This window comes from Cottoperca gobio, chromosome 11, assembly GCF_900634415.1.
Source record: "Cottoperca gobio chromosome 11, fCotGob3.1, whole genome shotgun sequence".
Taxonomy (NCBI): domain Eukaryota; kingdom Metazoa; phylum Chordata; class Actinopteri; order Perciformes; family Bovichtidae; genus Cottoperca; species Cottoperca gobio.
The window spans coordinates 18,174,218-18,189,529 of record NC_041365.1 but is presented as its reverse complement, the minus strand read 5'-3'; the positions used below and the strand labels follow the sequence as shown (position 1 = coordinate 18,189,529).

Here is a 15,312-nt window from a genome sequence, read left to right as displayed (position 1 = left end):
CATCCGCATGACAGGATTGATGGACTCATAGTTTACCTGTTAAATACAAAGATATAGTTATTATCTAAATGTTTTATTTTACTCATCCAATTTATCATGTGTATGTCTAAATTATGAATCAATAATTGTTTTTAAAATGTCAGAGAAGGCAGGTCAAAGAAAGGAGAGGAAGGGTCAACTACTCTAAATCTGGGTACAGTGATCAAAATTTGAATTACTTTCTGTAATCAGTAACAGTGGCAAACGTGACTGATATTTAATCTTTTAAATTGCCATAAATTATTCTATTTATGTTATTTATTGTGTGCATGTGTTAGATTGTACAATAAGTGAACAACAGAAAACAATATCTCGATTAAGTTCAGGTCAAGCTGTTGTACTTCTGTGTGTGTGTGTGTGTGTGTGTGTGTGTGTGTGTGTGTGTGTGTGTGTATGCAAAATATGTCACAGTTCTTTATATTGAAGGAAACTTTGTGATTATATGAAATTGTGTTTATAATGTATTCTATTGTTAACTGTAATAATTATTATTTACCTTGGGAATATTTGTTGTAAAAAGCTGCGCTATGAAATAATATGCTCACATCTAAATTAATAAATTGATGATACCTTAATTTTTTGCCTCATTCTGTTTCACTTTATTTGAAATTCTAGCGGAGATTCAAGTTTTCAAAAACACCAAATACTGTATGTCAAAAAACATTTTGGGGAGTCTCATAAAAACATCATATAGCTTCAATGAAGAGCTGAAACATATATATTTACATATATATGTATATATATATATATAATTACATATATATAAACTTTAAATGTCCTGGTATCTTATTATAAATCCTATATATGGCGTCATAAAACATTTATTATGCATCAGAAGCATTGAATAAGAACTATTTAACATGCTATTTACACTGACTTCCCTCTGGCCTATTGGTAGATTGTGTAGCCCAATCTATTATCAAGTTATTGTCCCCACTATGTAGGCTACTAGCAAAAGGATTTGCAGTTGGCACACTAACATCCATGGTCTGGTCAGTTAGGAGTCACAAAAACTTATGACCTCCAGCCCTTCTTCTTGCCAGGTTTTAAGGCTTATGTAGCTAAGTTTTTTAAAAACCTGTAGTGCCTGGTAGTATCTTGCTGGTAAGCCTAACTAATTTATCTCAAACCCATACCTGCATTCGGCTAACCTTTAGAGCAGAGGTCTTCAACAGGGGGTCCGCCACCCCTTGGGGGGTACGTGGAGGTACTGCAGGGGGGTCGCAAAATGTTTGGTTGATTAGACCATTTTTTCCCCCATAAATTGAAATGTCTTTAAATACACATTAACATGAATCCAACATTCTAGAACCGTTGCTGCTGCTGCTTCTCTTGCGTTTTGTTACTGCTGCTACTGTAGTTACTGCTGCTGTTGCTGCTGCTTCTGTTGTTTTTGCTGCTGTTGTTGTTGTAGTTGCTGCTGCTGTTGCTCCTGTTGCTGCTGCTGCTGCTGTTGCTGTCGCTGCTGATGCAGTTGTTTCTGCTGCTGTTGTTGCTGCAGATGTTGCTGCTATTGCTGCTGCTGCATCTGTTGCTGCTGATGTTGCTGCTGCTGTTGCTTATGCCACTGTTGCTGCTGCTGTTGTTGCCACATTTGTTTCTGCTGCTGTTGTTGCTGTTGCTGCTTTTGCTACTACTTTTGCTGCTGCTGCTGTTGCTTCAATTGTTTCTGCTGCTGTTACTGTAGTTGTTGCTGCTGCTGTTGTTGCTGTTGTTACTGCAGCTTTTGCTGCTGTTTCTGCAGTTCATGCTGTTCCTAATGCTGCTGCAGTTGTTGCTGCTGATTCTCTTGCTGAAAGAAAACCAATCAACATTCCTAATATCATTCCTTTACTAACGACAGATTCACTTGTTATGACACCGACCATTACACAAGAAAAAATAGGTGTCCATTCATTAGAAATGACACCATTGTGTGAAAAGTAAATGTAATTACGGTTCAGGACTCCTATCCGTTGCAGCGGATGGAGGACTGTATGGATAACTTGGGCCCCGTTAAAAATGTCAGCAGATTGGATCTACTGAAAGGTGATTGGCAGGTAACTAACTAAGGTAACTAAACACGCTGCCGAAAAATCTGCGTTTGCCACTTACGTTTTATGATACACAGTCCTAGCTTTTGGCTTGTGCAACGCTCTAGCCACCTTTCAGATATTGGTTGTAATAATTGTTTTGTTGTTGGCCCTCCAGCATTTTGAGGTGTATATCTATCATAACCCTCTCGTTTTTTTGTCTCGCATGCACAACCACAATCAACGACTCATGCGGTGGGCGCTGATTGTGCAGGACTACAATTTAGAAATTCGCCATAAAAAGGGCTCAGAAAAAGTGTTGGCGAATGCTTTGTCCAGGTTAGAAAATAACATTTGAAGTGATGGGTTTCGTTACAGGAATCTATAGGTTAGGTTTTAAGGGGGGGAGTGTTACGGCCACGGCCAATGCCGTCTGCCTTAGGTATCTGTGGGGGTTATTATGTGGATGTCTGCACCTTGTTTCCCTATTAGGTATGCAGATTAGGATGTGTGATCCCCGGCCCTTGATTGGCTGCAACGATGCCTCTCCTCCCACCTTGATGACGACCGAGTTGTGATTGGCATGTACCTGTTCCGGTTCACCAATCCAAGGGACGCTGGAGAGACCAGAAGCTACAAATGCCTAGCCAGCTCTACAGTCGGGGCTGCTGGTGTTGACAGCCATATGTATTTCTGTTTGGGTCTGTGATTGTCGCGCTTGGATATAGGTTATTGAACGTAATATATTGTACATGCCATTTCGTGTTCCATGCAAATTGTCCGTTTTGTTTAGTTGGGACAGTTTGATCGTCAGCCTGTGGAACAAGCTGTTTGTAGAGCTTTGTTAAGCACGCTAGGTGCTCCGGTGCTATTTATGCTTTGTTTGTACGAATCCAGTTTTCACCCCAAGTTTTGTTTTAGAGTTGTTTAGGTTGGGATTTAATTTTGTTAGTTTGGCCTTGACGCCTTATGCTCTTATGCTAAGAGCCCTCCCTGTGTTCCATTTTTCTATTTAAAAGCAATTGTTTGCCAATCGTCCATATTATATCAATAAATATATCTTATTTTACCATAAACATCTGGTGTATGTTACTCCCCTTTCCCTCGCCGAGCCGGGTCGTAACATAAACAAGACCAATCGTCTTTCATATTATGTGCTTGTTACCTGCCTGTTACTTGTCTGTTACCTGCCGTGCTTCCTGCCGTGCTTCCTCGTGTCTACCCTGTGTTTACCCTGCTTCGACCTCTGGTTCGACCTCTGGTTAGTTTTGTGTTTCTTCAGTTTATTTGTTACTTTGTATTTCCTGATTCAGCTTTGTTTATTAAAGCCTCGCTTTTTGTTATAACATCGTCTGTTTTGCTGCAATTGGGTCCTCTCCTGTACCATACCTGGACATAACCGTGACAGTTATTTTGATTTATGGAAGTAAAGTTTTGTTTATTCTACACTTGCGTTTGTTTCTGGAGTCGTGCAATTGAGTCTTCCTTCCCTGTGTCTGAGTCGTAACAGATAATAATAATAAGCTTTTATTTGTATAGCACCTTTCATACAAGAATTGCAGCCCAAAGTGCTTCACAGCAAAAACATAAAAATTAGTACAAGATTAGAGCATTTACAGTACAATAATCACAGTGTTGATGTAAATGAGTACCATTATAAAAATAGCAGAATTAAAATAATATAGAATAGCATTGGAAATCATGCCTAGTTTCCGTATCTGTGCCGTACTTAACGACCCTCCTGCCGGGAAACCACATTCATCACACCATTCTTGTAATTGTCTTAATTTATCAGAGCCATATCTTGAAAGCATGATCACCAAGTTTAAAAACTTTTTAAAAAACTCCCCAAATTCACATTTTGCATGGTGTGATGGAAATGACAAGGACCCCAAGGGACAGGGTGTTCTTTTTATTTAAAAAAAGACATGAAATACTAATATATCTTACAACATATGACACTTTTAATTAAAATGGCCATTTATGTGTCATTTGCACATACAATTAATATTAGGTCAATATTAAATTCAGGTTTGAATATCCAAAAGTGATATACAGCAAGAACAACACATAAAAGGCTTTTTATGTAATACAAATAATGACTGATCTATGATTTAATTTTGATATGTTCCTTTTGGTGTTAATAGTGGGTGCACGTGTTCGAGTGGAGGGCAGGGTTTGGGTGCTTGGCTGCTGGAGGTGTGCTGTGCGCTTGTTAGACCCGAGGTGCTGGTCCCCTGGGTGGGCTTGAGTGGAGGGGTGTGTCGCATGGGGGTGTTAAGTGAGTGTCACAAAAATAAAAAATAGGAAATTTGTTTTTGTTTTTCTTATTTCTGCCAGGGACACAAAAATGACGACAGTTGAAGAATAACCCTTAGACAGCACTTTACAAAGTGGAAAAGCCTATCTGTCTGTCTGTCCATCCATCCATCCATCTGCATGGGTTTTCTGTTGTAATGCAATGACTGACCGCTGGGGGTCACTACCGGTGAGAAAGGGGCAAACAGCCGGGGAGAAAGCGAGTGGTTCCGGGGAGACGAAGGAGAAAGATGGCCACAGCTAACGTTAGCTAGCTGATTCCTGCAGGGGCTCAAAAAATGCTGCGCTCTTCATCTTCTTTGTCTTATTTTCTCTTCGAGTGACACACAGCCATAGCTAAAAAGCACTCTGCGGACATTTACTGAGAAATAGTCACTAAACTGTTTGATTAGAATGATTTAATAAGTTGTTTTTGGAAGGCTGTGTGTGTGTGTGTTAGTGCAGGGGGGAGGGGGGTCTCCTCGGGTCAGCTGTCCCGTCAGTTTAACGTCAGGTGAGTTTCTAGATTGATTTCCTGCTTTTTATACTCTCTAGTTTAAAGCCTCCATCGTGGAATATGAAACTATTGCTATTTATTTGTAAATCCTGTTCACAAATACAACTTTGCAAACTTATTTTTTATGATTAACATCGTGATGAAGAATGACTGTTTTGTCCCTTTTACCAAGTTTGCTGTTCGGTGTGTTTTTGTTTCCTCTTATATCATCAATACACCTGATGGTCTGAGCGTGTGTCTGTCATACTTATGTGTTCTTATTCTAAATGTGACCTTTGCAGTATGTAGTACTTCATTCATGAATTCACGATCGGTAATTAAACATATCTTATTGCAGTTGTATGTGTTAACATTTCAGTTAATATTAAAGTGTCTTTTCCCCTCATTTTTAATGTTACACAGCCAGAGCTACTCATTATTACTATTACTATTTACTATACTATACTATATATACTATTTCCCTAAAGTAAAAGTAGCAATCCCGTAATGTAAAAATACTGCATTACAAGTAAAAGTACTTATTAGGCACGTTTCAGAATTTTATTATATCACTGAATTCTAATGAGAGATGTGTTAATGTATAAGCGTCACAGATGTTGCAGCTAGTTTATTAGCTGAATCATATTTTGTATTATTAATCTGAATACGAATAGCCTACTTTCTGACTTCCTGTCTGTGGCTCTAAACTCTAATGTCCATTGGTTCCTACTGAAGACTTAAACTCTTTTTAAAGTCTCAATTATTTCCTAAAACAGCTGGTCACTGTAGTTTTTATCTAACAAAACAAGAGGAAATAGTCCATTTGTTGGGGACTATTTTCAGCGTCGTATTAATCTGCATTTGGTGCTGTACTGAGTGTTTGTCAGCAGGACAGTGTAGACAGTAGTGTGTGTGTGTGTGTGTGTGTGTGTGTGTGTGTGTGTGTGTGTGTGTGTGTGTGTGTGTGTTCATGGTAATGAAGGAACATGTCACCCAGTGCAACAGTGAGGCTCACTGATGTGTGTTTAATAGTTTTTAGACAACATTGGAGCTCCATGGAGGGAGAAGATATATCAGGCTTTGATACACACACACATACTACTTGTTAGGAGATTACATTCACTGTTGTTCTGAGTCTGAACACATTTTGGAAAATCTCCATGTGTGTTATGTTGTTAGGGACTGAAGGCACCCACAGTTTCATATATATATGTAGTGTGTGTGTGTTTTATCGTTCTCTCTCTCTCTCTCTCTCTGTCCAGTGAGGATTGTGGGAACCAGTCGTCATGGCAGCGCCGATAAACATCCAGACTCCCAGTAAGACCTGGGAGCTGAGTCTGTATGAACTTCACAGGAGCCCTCAGGTGTGTGACTGCGTCTGCATGTGTGTGTGCATGTGCATATTGCTCATTCTGTCAAAAAAAAATGATTTAACCAGGAGAATCCCGTTGAGATTATGAACCTCTTTTTCAAGGGAGACCTGGCCAAGACCGGCAGCAGAACATACTTACAAAGAGGAAGCACACAAAGGGAGACAAACAATAAAAGGAACCAAAAATCAATTGTAGGGAATAAAGTCAATTTCATGACTAGGTGAATTAAAAAAACCTCTAACTCTTACATTTTTGATTTAAAAGATTTCAACAAGATCAAATCATTGAGTTTCAAGTGTGGCTGAAAGATTCCATGCCGAGGGTGCAGAAGACGACACATTTCTTTTTTCAGTACATCGGCAGATATATCATTGAGTTTGGCGGCTGTAAATGTCCTTCCAGTATGATTTATGTGTGTTGTGTGTGTGTGTGTGTGTAGGAGGCGATCATGGATGGGACAGAGGTGGCTGTGTCTCCTCGCTCTCTGCACAGTGAGCTGATGTGTCCCATCTGTCTGGACATGCTGAAAAACACCATGACGACCAAAGAGTGTCTGCACCGCTTCTGCTCCGACTGCATCGTCACCGCACTGCGATCGGGGTGAGCTCAATACAGCAGCAACACGTCGTTATTTGTTCTGTTGGTTAATCAACTGTCAACTGACTAATCTGTTAATGTGACACCACACACACACACACACACACACACACACACACAACATTGTCTTTGTATGATAAGTCCTGTACAAGATCAACATGAATCATAATAGGAAGGATCCCAGCCAGGTCATTTATGTTACAGCAATAGAATAATATAATTAGGATCTTACGGAAACTAAATTTGTATTGAGTTGGAGGTTGTGCTAGGCTTGGTTTTTACACATGGCAGCCTCTGTGTGGTGAACATACATACACCATCAGAGTGTCTGCCTGCTAGTTTTAATAGATGGATTTCTGGACATTTGTTACTTTAAATAGTGTAAATGCTGCTGAAGCTACAGAAACCATTCAAATATCAAAATGTTAATCAGAGCAGAGTATTTTTCCATCCTTTAAAATGTGTCTGTCTGAAGGCGATCTTTAAGAGACAACAAAAAGTGAGGAAAAAAAACCGGAACCAGATATGAGCTCAGAATTATCACGGCACCATATCTCGCCCCTCCCCAGGAACAAAGAGTGTCCGACCTGCAGGAAGAAGCTGGTCTCCAGGCGTTCGCTGCGCCGAGACTCAAACTTCGATGCGCTGATCTCGAAGATCTACCCGAGTCGGGACGAGTATGAGGCCCACCAGCGCCGCGTCCTGGAGCGACTCAACAGACTGCACAACAAAGAGGCGCTGAGCTCCAGCATCGAGGAGGGACTCCGACAGCAGGCCCGCTACAGGTCCGAGAGGTGGGGGAGGGGAGGGGTGGGGAGGGGCAGATTCATATTATAACAGGGTTGAATTCAATAATCTAATAATAAAGCCTTAATCGGTGTTAAAATGTCTTAAAAATGCTAAGAAATGTGAAAGAAATATTTTTTTCTGACGTCTCATTGTCAAATCTCAAAATATTTCGAAAAATGACCGAATACCTCTCGCATTAAAGTCACACAGATGTTATTGCTTTGCTTTTAAAGTAGAGTTGGTTGATGTGATTATTGTATATATTATATGTGATGATGTTTACTCCCACAAATGGAAACCTTTTAGACCTTATTGATGGTTTTTGCATCAATGTGAAGAAATACTTGATTTGTCAGGGTTAGGGTTATGTTACTTTTATCTTAAATAGTTTCTCAGTTAAATATTCCAAATATTTCCAATAATACGATAAAGTATATCAACATCATAATACCAAATACACATCTACCGCAATTTCATTTTTCACCCAACCCTACTACCAGGTGAAGTAATGATTGAATCTGATTAGAAACTAAACAGTATTGTTTTGCCTTCCTTTATTCTTCTTGCATTATTGCGATCAGTAATAATATCATTGCATCGCACCGAGTTAATATGTGAGATCTGGCAACACGGTGACATCAGCAAAGAGATGTCTTCAAACAGATTAACCAGGATTTACCTCCGCCCTGCAGGAACCACCGGGTGAAGAAGCCGACTCAGGAGAGTGACAACACCACCTTCAGTGGGGGGGAAGACAACGGCGATGCCCGCTCACACCTGTCTCATGACTCGGCGCCCTCACACATTCCTCACCCCCCCGGTCAGACCCCGTCAGAAGCAGGGCCGAGCCGCAAGCGGCCGCGAGCATCAGATGACGGCTCGGGGCCCGAGGCGGACAGTGGCAGCCCCACCCCTCCACCGAGGTGTCACAAAGAGGGGCCAGCCTCAGAGATAGAGCTGGTGTTCAGACCACACCCAGAGCTGGTGCAAGCCGAGGACTACAACCAGACCAGGTGAGACCGGACCAGAGGTCGGACCAGCCAATAAAAGTTGCATTTTAGTCTTTGTCAAAGAAAACACGTCAATATTTTCAATATTTTCATATTGAAAATATTGAAAACTGTTTAATTTGAGTGTTTTTAAGTCCTTTTGTTGTCATTGTTAACTTTAACTTCTGAGGTCCCTCCATGTCCTCCTGACTGTGCTGCCGCTGTAGTCCTGGTATGGGGGGGGAAAAAATGAAGGCTGTGCCGTCACGTCATGGGGAAAAAAGGGCATTGACCAAAAATATTTAGTCATCGATGTCGTTAATAAAACATCTATAGTATATTGTTTCATGTGTCATTGGTTTGTGAAAAAATCATTTGATAGCAATCACAGACTGTTCTACTATTTATTCCTACAAATGGAAACCTTTTAGACCTTATTGGACTGATGTTTTTGCATCAATGTGAAGAAATACTTGATTTGTCAGCCATTTTTACGACGTTTCCAATATGTTACTTTTATCTTAAATAGTTTTTCGGTTAAATATTCCAAATATTTACGATGTCACGATAAAGTATATCAACATCATAATTCCAAATTCACATCTACTGAGATTAAATTTTTCTCCCCAACCCTACTGCCAGCTAAAGTAATGCCCAAAAAATGGTTTGGTCCGTTCTTTATTTCCCCTAATTTCTTATCAAACGCTCTTCCTTTGCAGATATGTGAAGACAACAGCCAACGCCACTGTGGACCATCTGTCTAAATACCTCGCTCTGCGTATCGCCCTGGAGGACAGACAGACCAAAGTAGAGACAGGGGACAGAGGAAGAGAGGAGGGAGGAAGAGGAGAGGAAATAGGAGCAGGAGGAGAAACTGGAGGAACAGCAGGAAGTGGAGAGGGCTCGAGTCTGAGCACCATCAGTGAGAAACAGTACACCATCTACATCATGACGAGAGGAGGGCAGTTCTCTGTGAGTCACATAACCAACAATCTGCCACTGTTTTAACAGGAATTTTGGGAACGAAACATTTTGGGAATATATGCTTACATTTAAGCGTCTGAATTCAGGCAGGAATGAGAATAACTGTATTTCCCAAATTTATCGGAATAACCGACAATTAAATATTAATATTTGTAGAAAATCAGGTTGATTTTGAACTTGGGTTGGTGTTTAATAATTCCAGTGCTGCAACTAACAATTATTTTCATATCATTTAATGTACAAAATGATCACAAAACTTCACTATTGCTGAGCTGAAAGTCGGGAGTGTTTTTTGCATTTTTGCTTGATATGACAAAAAGTAGTTGTCAATCAATTGTTCTATTTATAGACTAATAGTTTCAGCTCTAGTATTTATTTATGTGCAAACTACAAAAAAAAAAGAATCTCAAAAATAAATACATAAAGCTCTTAACGGAACAAATAACAATTTTCAAAAATAGAAATACAGTAGATATAAAATATTTCTGAAGTGCAGAAGTATAGAATTGAACATCTTTTAATGTACCCAGCCTTAAGTCCATAAACGATGAATCCTTTTGTTTTTAATGATCGCATTACCTTTCTTCTACTCCACTCTAATGTTTACCTCTAAAGCTCTTTAGTGTGTTCTCCTGCTTTTCTTTGTTTTATATCTTTGGGTTTTGGACTTACAAAACATTTAAACACCTCACCTCGGACATTTTTCACTGTTTTCTAAAATTCTATGCAAAACCATTAATTGATTAATGTAGAAAATAATGGGCAGATTAATCCATAATGAAAATAATCATTAGCTGCAGCTATGGAATGTGTTGTGGCGCTCCAGAAATGATGCAATGTTTCTCTACTTGCTACTAAATAAAGTTTCTAATATTTAATATAAGCTGTGTTCTGTGGAATTTAACGCAGTTTTTCAATCACTTCTGTTTCACTCTTTCATTATTTAACTCTCCCTCCCTTTTTTCCTCTCAGACGCTGAACGGCTCTCTGACTCTGGAGTTGGTCAACGAGAAATACTGGAAGGTGAGGAAGCCTCTGGAGCTTTACTACGCCCCCACCAAGGAACAACAACAACAACAACCACAGCAGCCGCAACAGAAGTCTCCCCCTCCACAGAGGGAGGGAGTTCAGTGAGCTGCTCTTCTCTCCAACCACACATCTACTTCTGAAGTCACTGCAATTTCACCGCTTTTTATTAGCGTATCTTTTTAAACATGTACTGGCATTAAGACGGTCTTGATTTCATTTGCAAAGGTGAAATCTGACCTGAGGCCTGATTTTTTTGAAGGATTCATCAAGAAGAAAAACAAACTTCTAAATAACAGCAAATACATTTTTTTTTTGCTTTTGTGTACTTTACCAGAAGCTGCTCTGGTAAATAACCCAGCTTCATTTGAAGATAATGTTCTGACAGTTTACTGCTAATTTGTTAGTCAGAGATATTTGGGATATAAACTCACTGTAGCTGATGGACCTGAAGATGACGAGCGGGACTTTTTCCTTTTGTTTTCCGTCAGTTTGAATATCTTATTGCTTACAAATACTTAACTGCTTACATTTAAAAAGACAAAGCTCTGCTGGGTATCTGAAATGTTTTTTAGTGCTGGTGCCAAAATGAAAATTTTAGTTAACTAATTACAAAAATTGGATTGTTTTTCAAATACTTTGCTGTAAACGAAATACTGCAACTGGCAAAGGTAATACCTGTGGCAGCCTGGTTCAGTCAGAGAAACATAAGAAATGATAAGCACATTAGCTGTTTACAAGTTAAGTCACAATTATACTTATTCTTGACTTTGAGCTGGAAAGTCTAAATTTTAACTTCTACATTTATTGACTTGTTCAAAATGGTAAAATGTATTTTAATTCAAATTTTGTATTTCTTCAGGCAGATAGTCCATTAATATATTGATAACGTTTGAGAATTACGATCCGACTAGTTATTCGGTGCAAAAGTTTGTTCCTGATCGTTCAAGACTTAAGGTCTTTCTCTCCAGTAAGATCAGAGAAATTACAACTGTCAGTATTTGGTTGTAAAAACAATAAAAAGGAAAAATAGTTCAGTCTTAAGTTTCAAAGAACATGACTGAAGCCCTGGTCTACTCTGTTGCATCAGTCAGAAATTAATTAAGCCAAAGCTTTAAAAAGGAATTATTTTCTTAACCTGTCAAGGGCTGGAGCCTATCCCAGAATGCACTGGGGTAGGACAGGATGACACATTTTAGGAGCAATATTAGTTGGTAAAGAGATGTCGGGTATATAAAAAAAAAAACAATCGTGAGACCTTGTTATGCAGATCCCCTTGTTGGTTTTATTCCTTTCATGTGCAGGTGACTTAATGTCTGCTATATTTTCTAGGATAAACAATTCTCATTTCCACCTTAAAGCTGTAAAATTAACCGTACCCGTTTATTTCAACATACTAAGTGTTTGGTAAAGTTTGCATGAACTCCACAGGGTATTCCTGTCGGATTTAACCTGACTTTTTATTTGTCATAATGCACTTTAGATTTCCTGCAGCCATTTAAGTTTTCCTAGCTTACCTCAGTTTTTAATGAATATTTGTATTGTAATGTAGTATTTCCTTCTATTGTATAATTATACTTCAGCGATGCGGCATAAGAATTTGAATAAATTCACATTTGGTGCAAAATGTGATTAGTTTTAAATGGAACATGATAAGGATGCTCCGTTGCACCAGTATCTTTAACATCAAGTGGAACAGACAGATTTGTCAACTGTGGCTTTTATTGAAACAAGGGGGAAGCAGGGGAGTTTACTTCTTCTTGGACACACCAACGGTGCGACCACGACGGCCGGTGGTCTTGGTGTGCTGACCACGCACACGCAGACTGGAAGGTAAAAGAGAAGATAGTTAAAATAAGAAAATGTATTCTGTAAAACAAGCCAGAATTCAGCAAGACATCGCTAATAGTATGTCATGTGCCACTTTTACTAATGACAACTGAAGGAATTGATATCCAACTCCTGAAATAAGAAAAGCAACTTCAGCTTTCTAAAGTAACACTCAACAAATGTGACGCTAATTTCCTGGACATTAAGACTGAGCAGCTTCACAATACAGATACAAACACTTCAGCTCAGGGAGAACATTCATCATTTAAAAATATATTTTCATAAAATGTAGTGTCATCCATAGATATGATTTAACAGTGCAATCTCTGGTAAAGAGGACAATTATGTCCAAACTGGAGACAGAGTCAGATCTCTTACCCCCAGAAGTGCCTGAGACCACGGTGAGCCCTGATCTTCTTCAGCCTCTCCAGATCTTCTCTCAATTTATTGTCCAGACCGTTAGCGAGGACCTGAAACAAGACAGTCAGAGGTTTTTCATTTCATACAACAAAGTAGTCTCAAGAAGTATGCCCTGGAAACACATTGCGCCAGCGTCTTTCAAATCTGGATGTTAATTTGACGCATCACCCAACTTAACAAATTATCCAAATGTAGTCTTTAAGGCGTTTCCCTGACGTCAAAGTAAAAAGAGAAGTTATCTGCTCAGCACACTGACAAAAACAACCTGTTCAGTCATACATTTGTGATACAGACATGTAAAGGATGTTACATCTGCTCATAGAACTTGAAACTAAAAATTTGACAGAGACTCAATGCTTTACTGGTGGTCACATACCTGGCTGTATTTGCCATCCTTGACGTCCTTCTGCCTGTTGAGGAACCAGTCTGGGATTTTGTACTGGCGAGGGTTCTGCATGATGGTCACAACACGCTCAACCTGGAAAAAAGAAAAGTGCCAACATTGAGATCACAACAAATCGTTTCCATAGACGTTTAACAGTAAACACACATGACATTAAAGCATATGCATACATACATCTGTGTTGATAGTAATTATTAGTAATTATTAATACCAAAGAGAATGTTTGGAAACATCGGCTAACATTTCACAAGTTTCCCAAAATGTGCACCAACACCACAGAATCAAGAAACATTTGGCACTATGCATAGTCAAAATAAAAGTCATGTAGTATGGTAAATTATCCATCTGGATGTGTTGCAATAATCTAGCAAATTAAAACGCAGACAAAAGCATTTAGTCTGGAGCCGTTAAACTTAATAGTTTGTCGTTTTATTGTAGGAATCCTCTTCAGACCCCATGCTCTCCTCACCTCATCATCAGTCAACTCCCCAGCCCTTTTGTTGAGGTCGATGTCGGCCTTCCTCAGGACGACATGAGCATAACGTCTGCCAACACCCTGAGACAACATAGGAAAGACATCAGGAACCAGCAAATTCACAAATGAGATGTGAAAATACATTAATTATTTAACACTGCAATTCAAGAATTACCAATTGGTTTCAGTCTTATAATGTAAATATAAGAAAAGAAGCTTGAGCATGAAAACACCTCACCTTGATGGCAGTGATGGCGAAGGCAATCTTCCGCCTGCCATCGATGTTCGTGTTAAGAACACGAAGAATGTGCTGGAACTTCTCAGGAATGACCAGAGACTAGAAATAGAACATAAACATTATCAGGGGTGCATAAATCTCACTATCGGCTATTAATGACCATTAGATTAGTTACATGCTTGCTCAATACTGATGGCAGTGACAACACTTATAAGTATCTTTTGGTTTGAATAAGTGTTGGTATTAGTAACTGTGCTCTGGGTGACCGTAAGACAACGTTTCTTTCAATCACTACTTCGCATGTTTACCTTCACACGCCAGCTCTTGGACTGAACACATTAATTTCATGAACAAGAAACACCTAGTACCACATCTGTAAAACCAGTGCAGAGCCAAAATAAACGTTTACATAACAATACCATAAAAAGCTAATGTTATTTATCTTTTTAGCCTGCATCGTACAAAAGGGGTTTTGGGTCTGATCAGATGTTGATGTGGGCCAAAAACTTTACTGAAACTATAGTATGTGTGCAGCTGCAGCAAACATTCTTGGCTCCAGTTAGCAGCTATTAACATTAGAGCTGTACTGTTCTAACCAACAACTTTTGGGCATCTACAAAACCTTCAAAATCACTCAGATCAATGGACTTCTCTAAAACGCAAACCAAAGCAACTGATCCGGCTGCCTGTGCATATTCACCGGTGTAACATGCACTTTGTCTCCAAACATGCTAGCCACAGGATAGTATGAGGCTAATTAGCTTTTTACAGCTAGCCGCTTTGAATTATGAATGTTTCTTCCACTTTAACAACACCAGTAAGGTAAAAGGTACTGTTACAGCTCTGCTTCAAACTGGGGATAAACAGAACATATTAATTATTAGCATTAAGTATTAGCCTCGGACAGAAAATACTAAGGGCTAGTTGGCTGCAGTCAGTCCATACACCTCAGCTCATCGTTGACAGTAAACCGCGTTAATACGTCAATTTCTGCGACCAATATCCCAAAAATTCAACACCACTCTGCTCGCACATACTGTGTAATATTTATTACAGGTATACTTGTAATAAATGAGTGTGATTAAAGCTTGATGATTATAGATTTCAAAACGATACCAGATTGACAGAAAATGTACTCACCATCTTGGAAGTAGGTTCCGTGCGAAGAGGAAGCTGCAAGGTTCTCGCGAGAGTTTGACACTGCCGGTAAACGGAAGTCAGTCCATCACTTTTATTCAGTCCAAATAAAGTTAAACACCGTAGATAAGACAAATAAACAATCAATTTCACAAATAAATATAAGTTTTGTTAACGCAGTCACGCGAAATGAATATTAACTCATT

General features: G+C 39.2%; 2 protein-coding genes across 3 annotated transcripts; one reads left to right on the top strand and one right to left on the bottom strand.

Annotated features, from left to right (window-relative positions):
• The first annotated feature begins 4,554 nt into the window (after positions 1-4,554).
• Positions 4,555-11,858, top strand: LOC115015906 (E3 ubiquitin-protein ligase RING2-A-like). Of its 2 annotated transcripts, none has more exons than XM_029443531.1 (7): positions 4,555-4,863; positions 6,108-6,209; positions 6,658-6,818; positions 7,385-7,609; positions 8,297-8,617; positions 9,313-9,565; positions 10,550-11,858. In XM_029443531.1, the coding sequence occupies exons 2-7, from the start codon at positions 6,132-6,134 to the stop codon at positions 10,709-10,711; spliced, it is 1,200 nt and encodes a 399-aa protein (XP_029299391.1). In that variant the 5' UTR covers positions 4,555-4,863; positions 6,108-6,131; the 3' UTR covers positions 10,712-11,858. The 2 variants fall into 2 exon arrangements, with proteins under 2 accessions (XP_029299391.1, XP_029299392.1); XM_029443532.1 differs by having other exon boundaries at positions 4,557-4,863; positions 7,385-7,600.
• A 449-nt stretch (positions 11,859-12,307) lies between these two features.
• On the bottom strand, positions 12,308-15,185 carry rps18 (ribosomal protein S18). Its single transcript, XM_029443540.1, has 6 exons — positions 15,110-15,185; positions 13,970-14,068; positions 13,726-13,812; positions 13,230-13,331; positions 12,812-12,903; positions 12,308-12,429 (listed from the first exon to the last, which is right to left on the bottom strand). Exons 1-6 carry the CDS (start codon positions 15,110-15,112, stop codon positions 12,354-12,356), a joined length of 459 nt encoding a protein of 152 aa, XP_029299400.1. The 5' UTR covers positions 15,113-15,185; the 3' UTR covers positions 12,308-12,353.
• Positions 15,186-15,312: the final 127 nt, after the last annotated feature.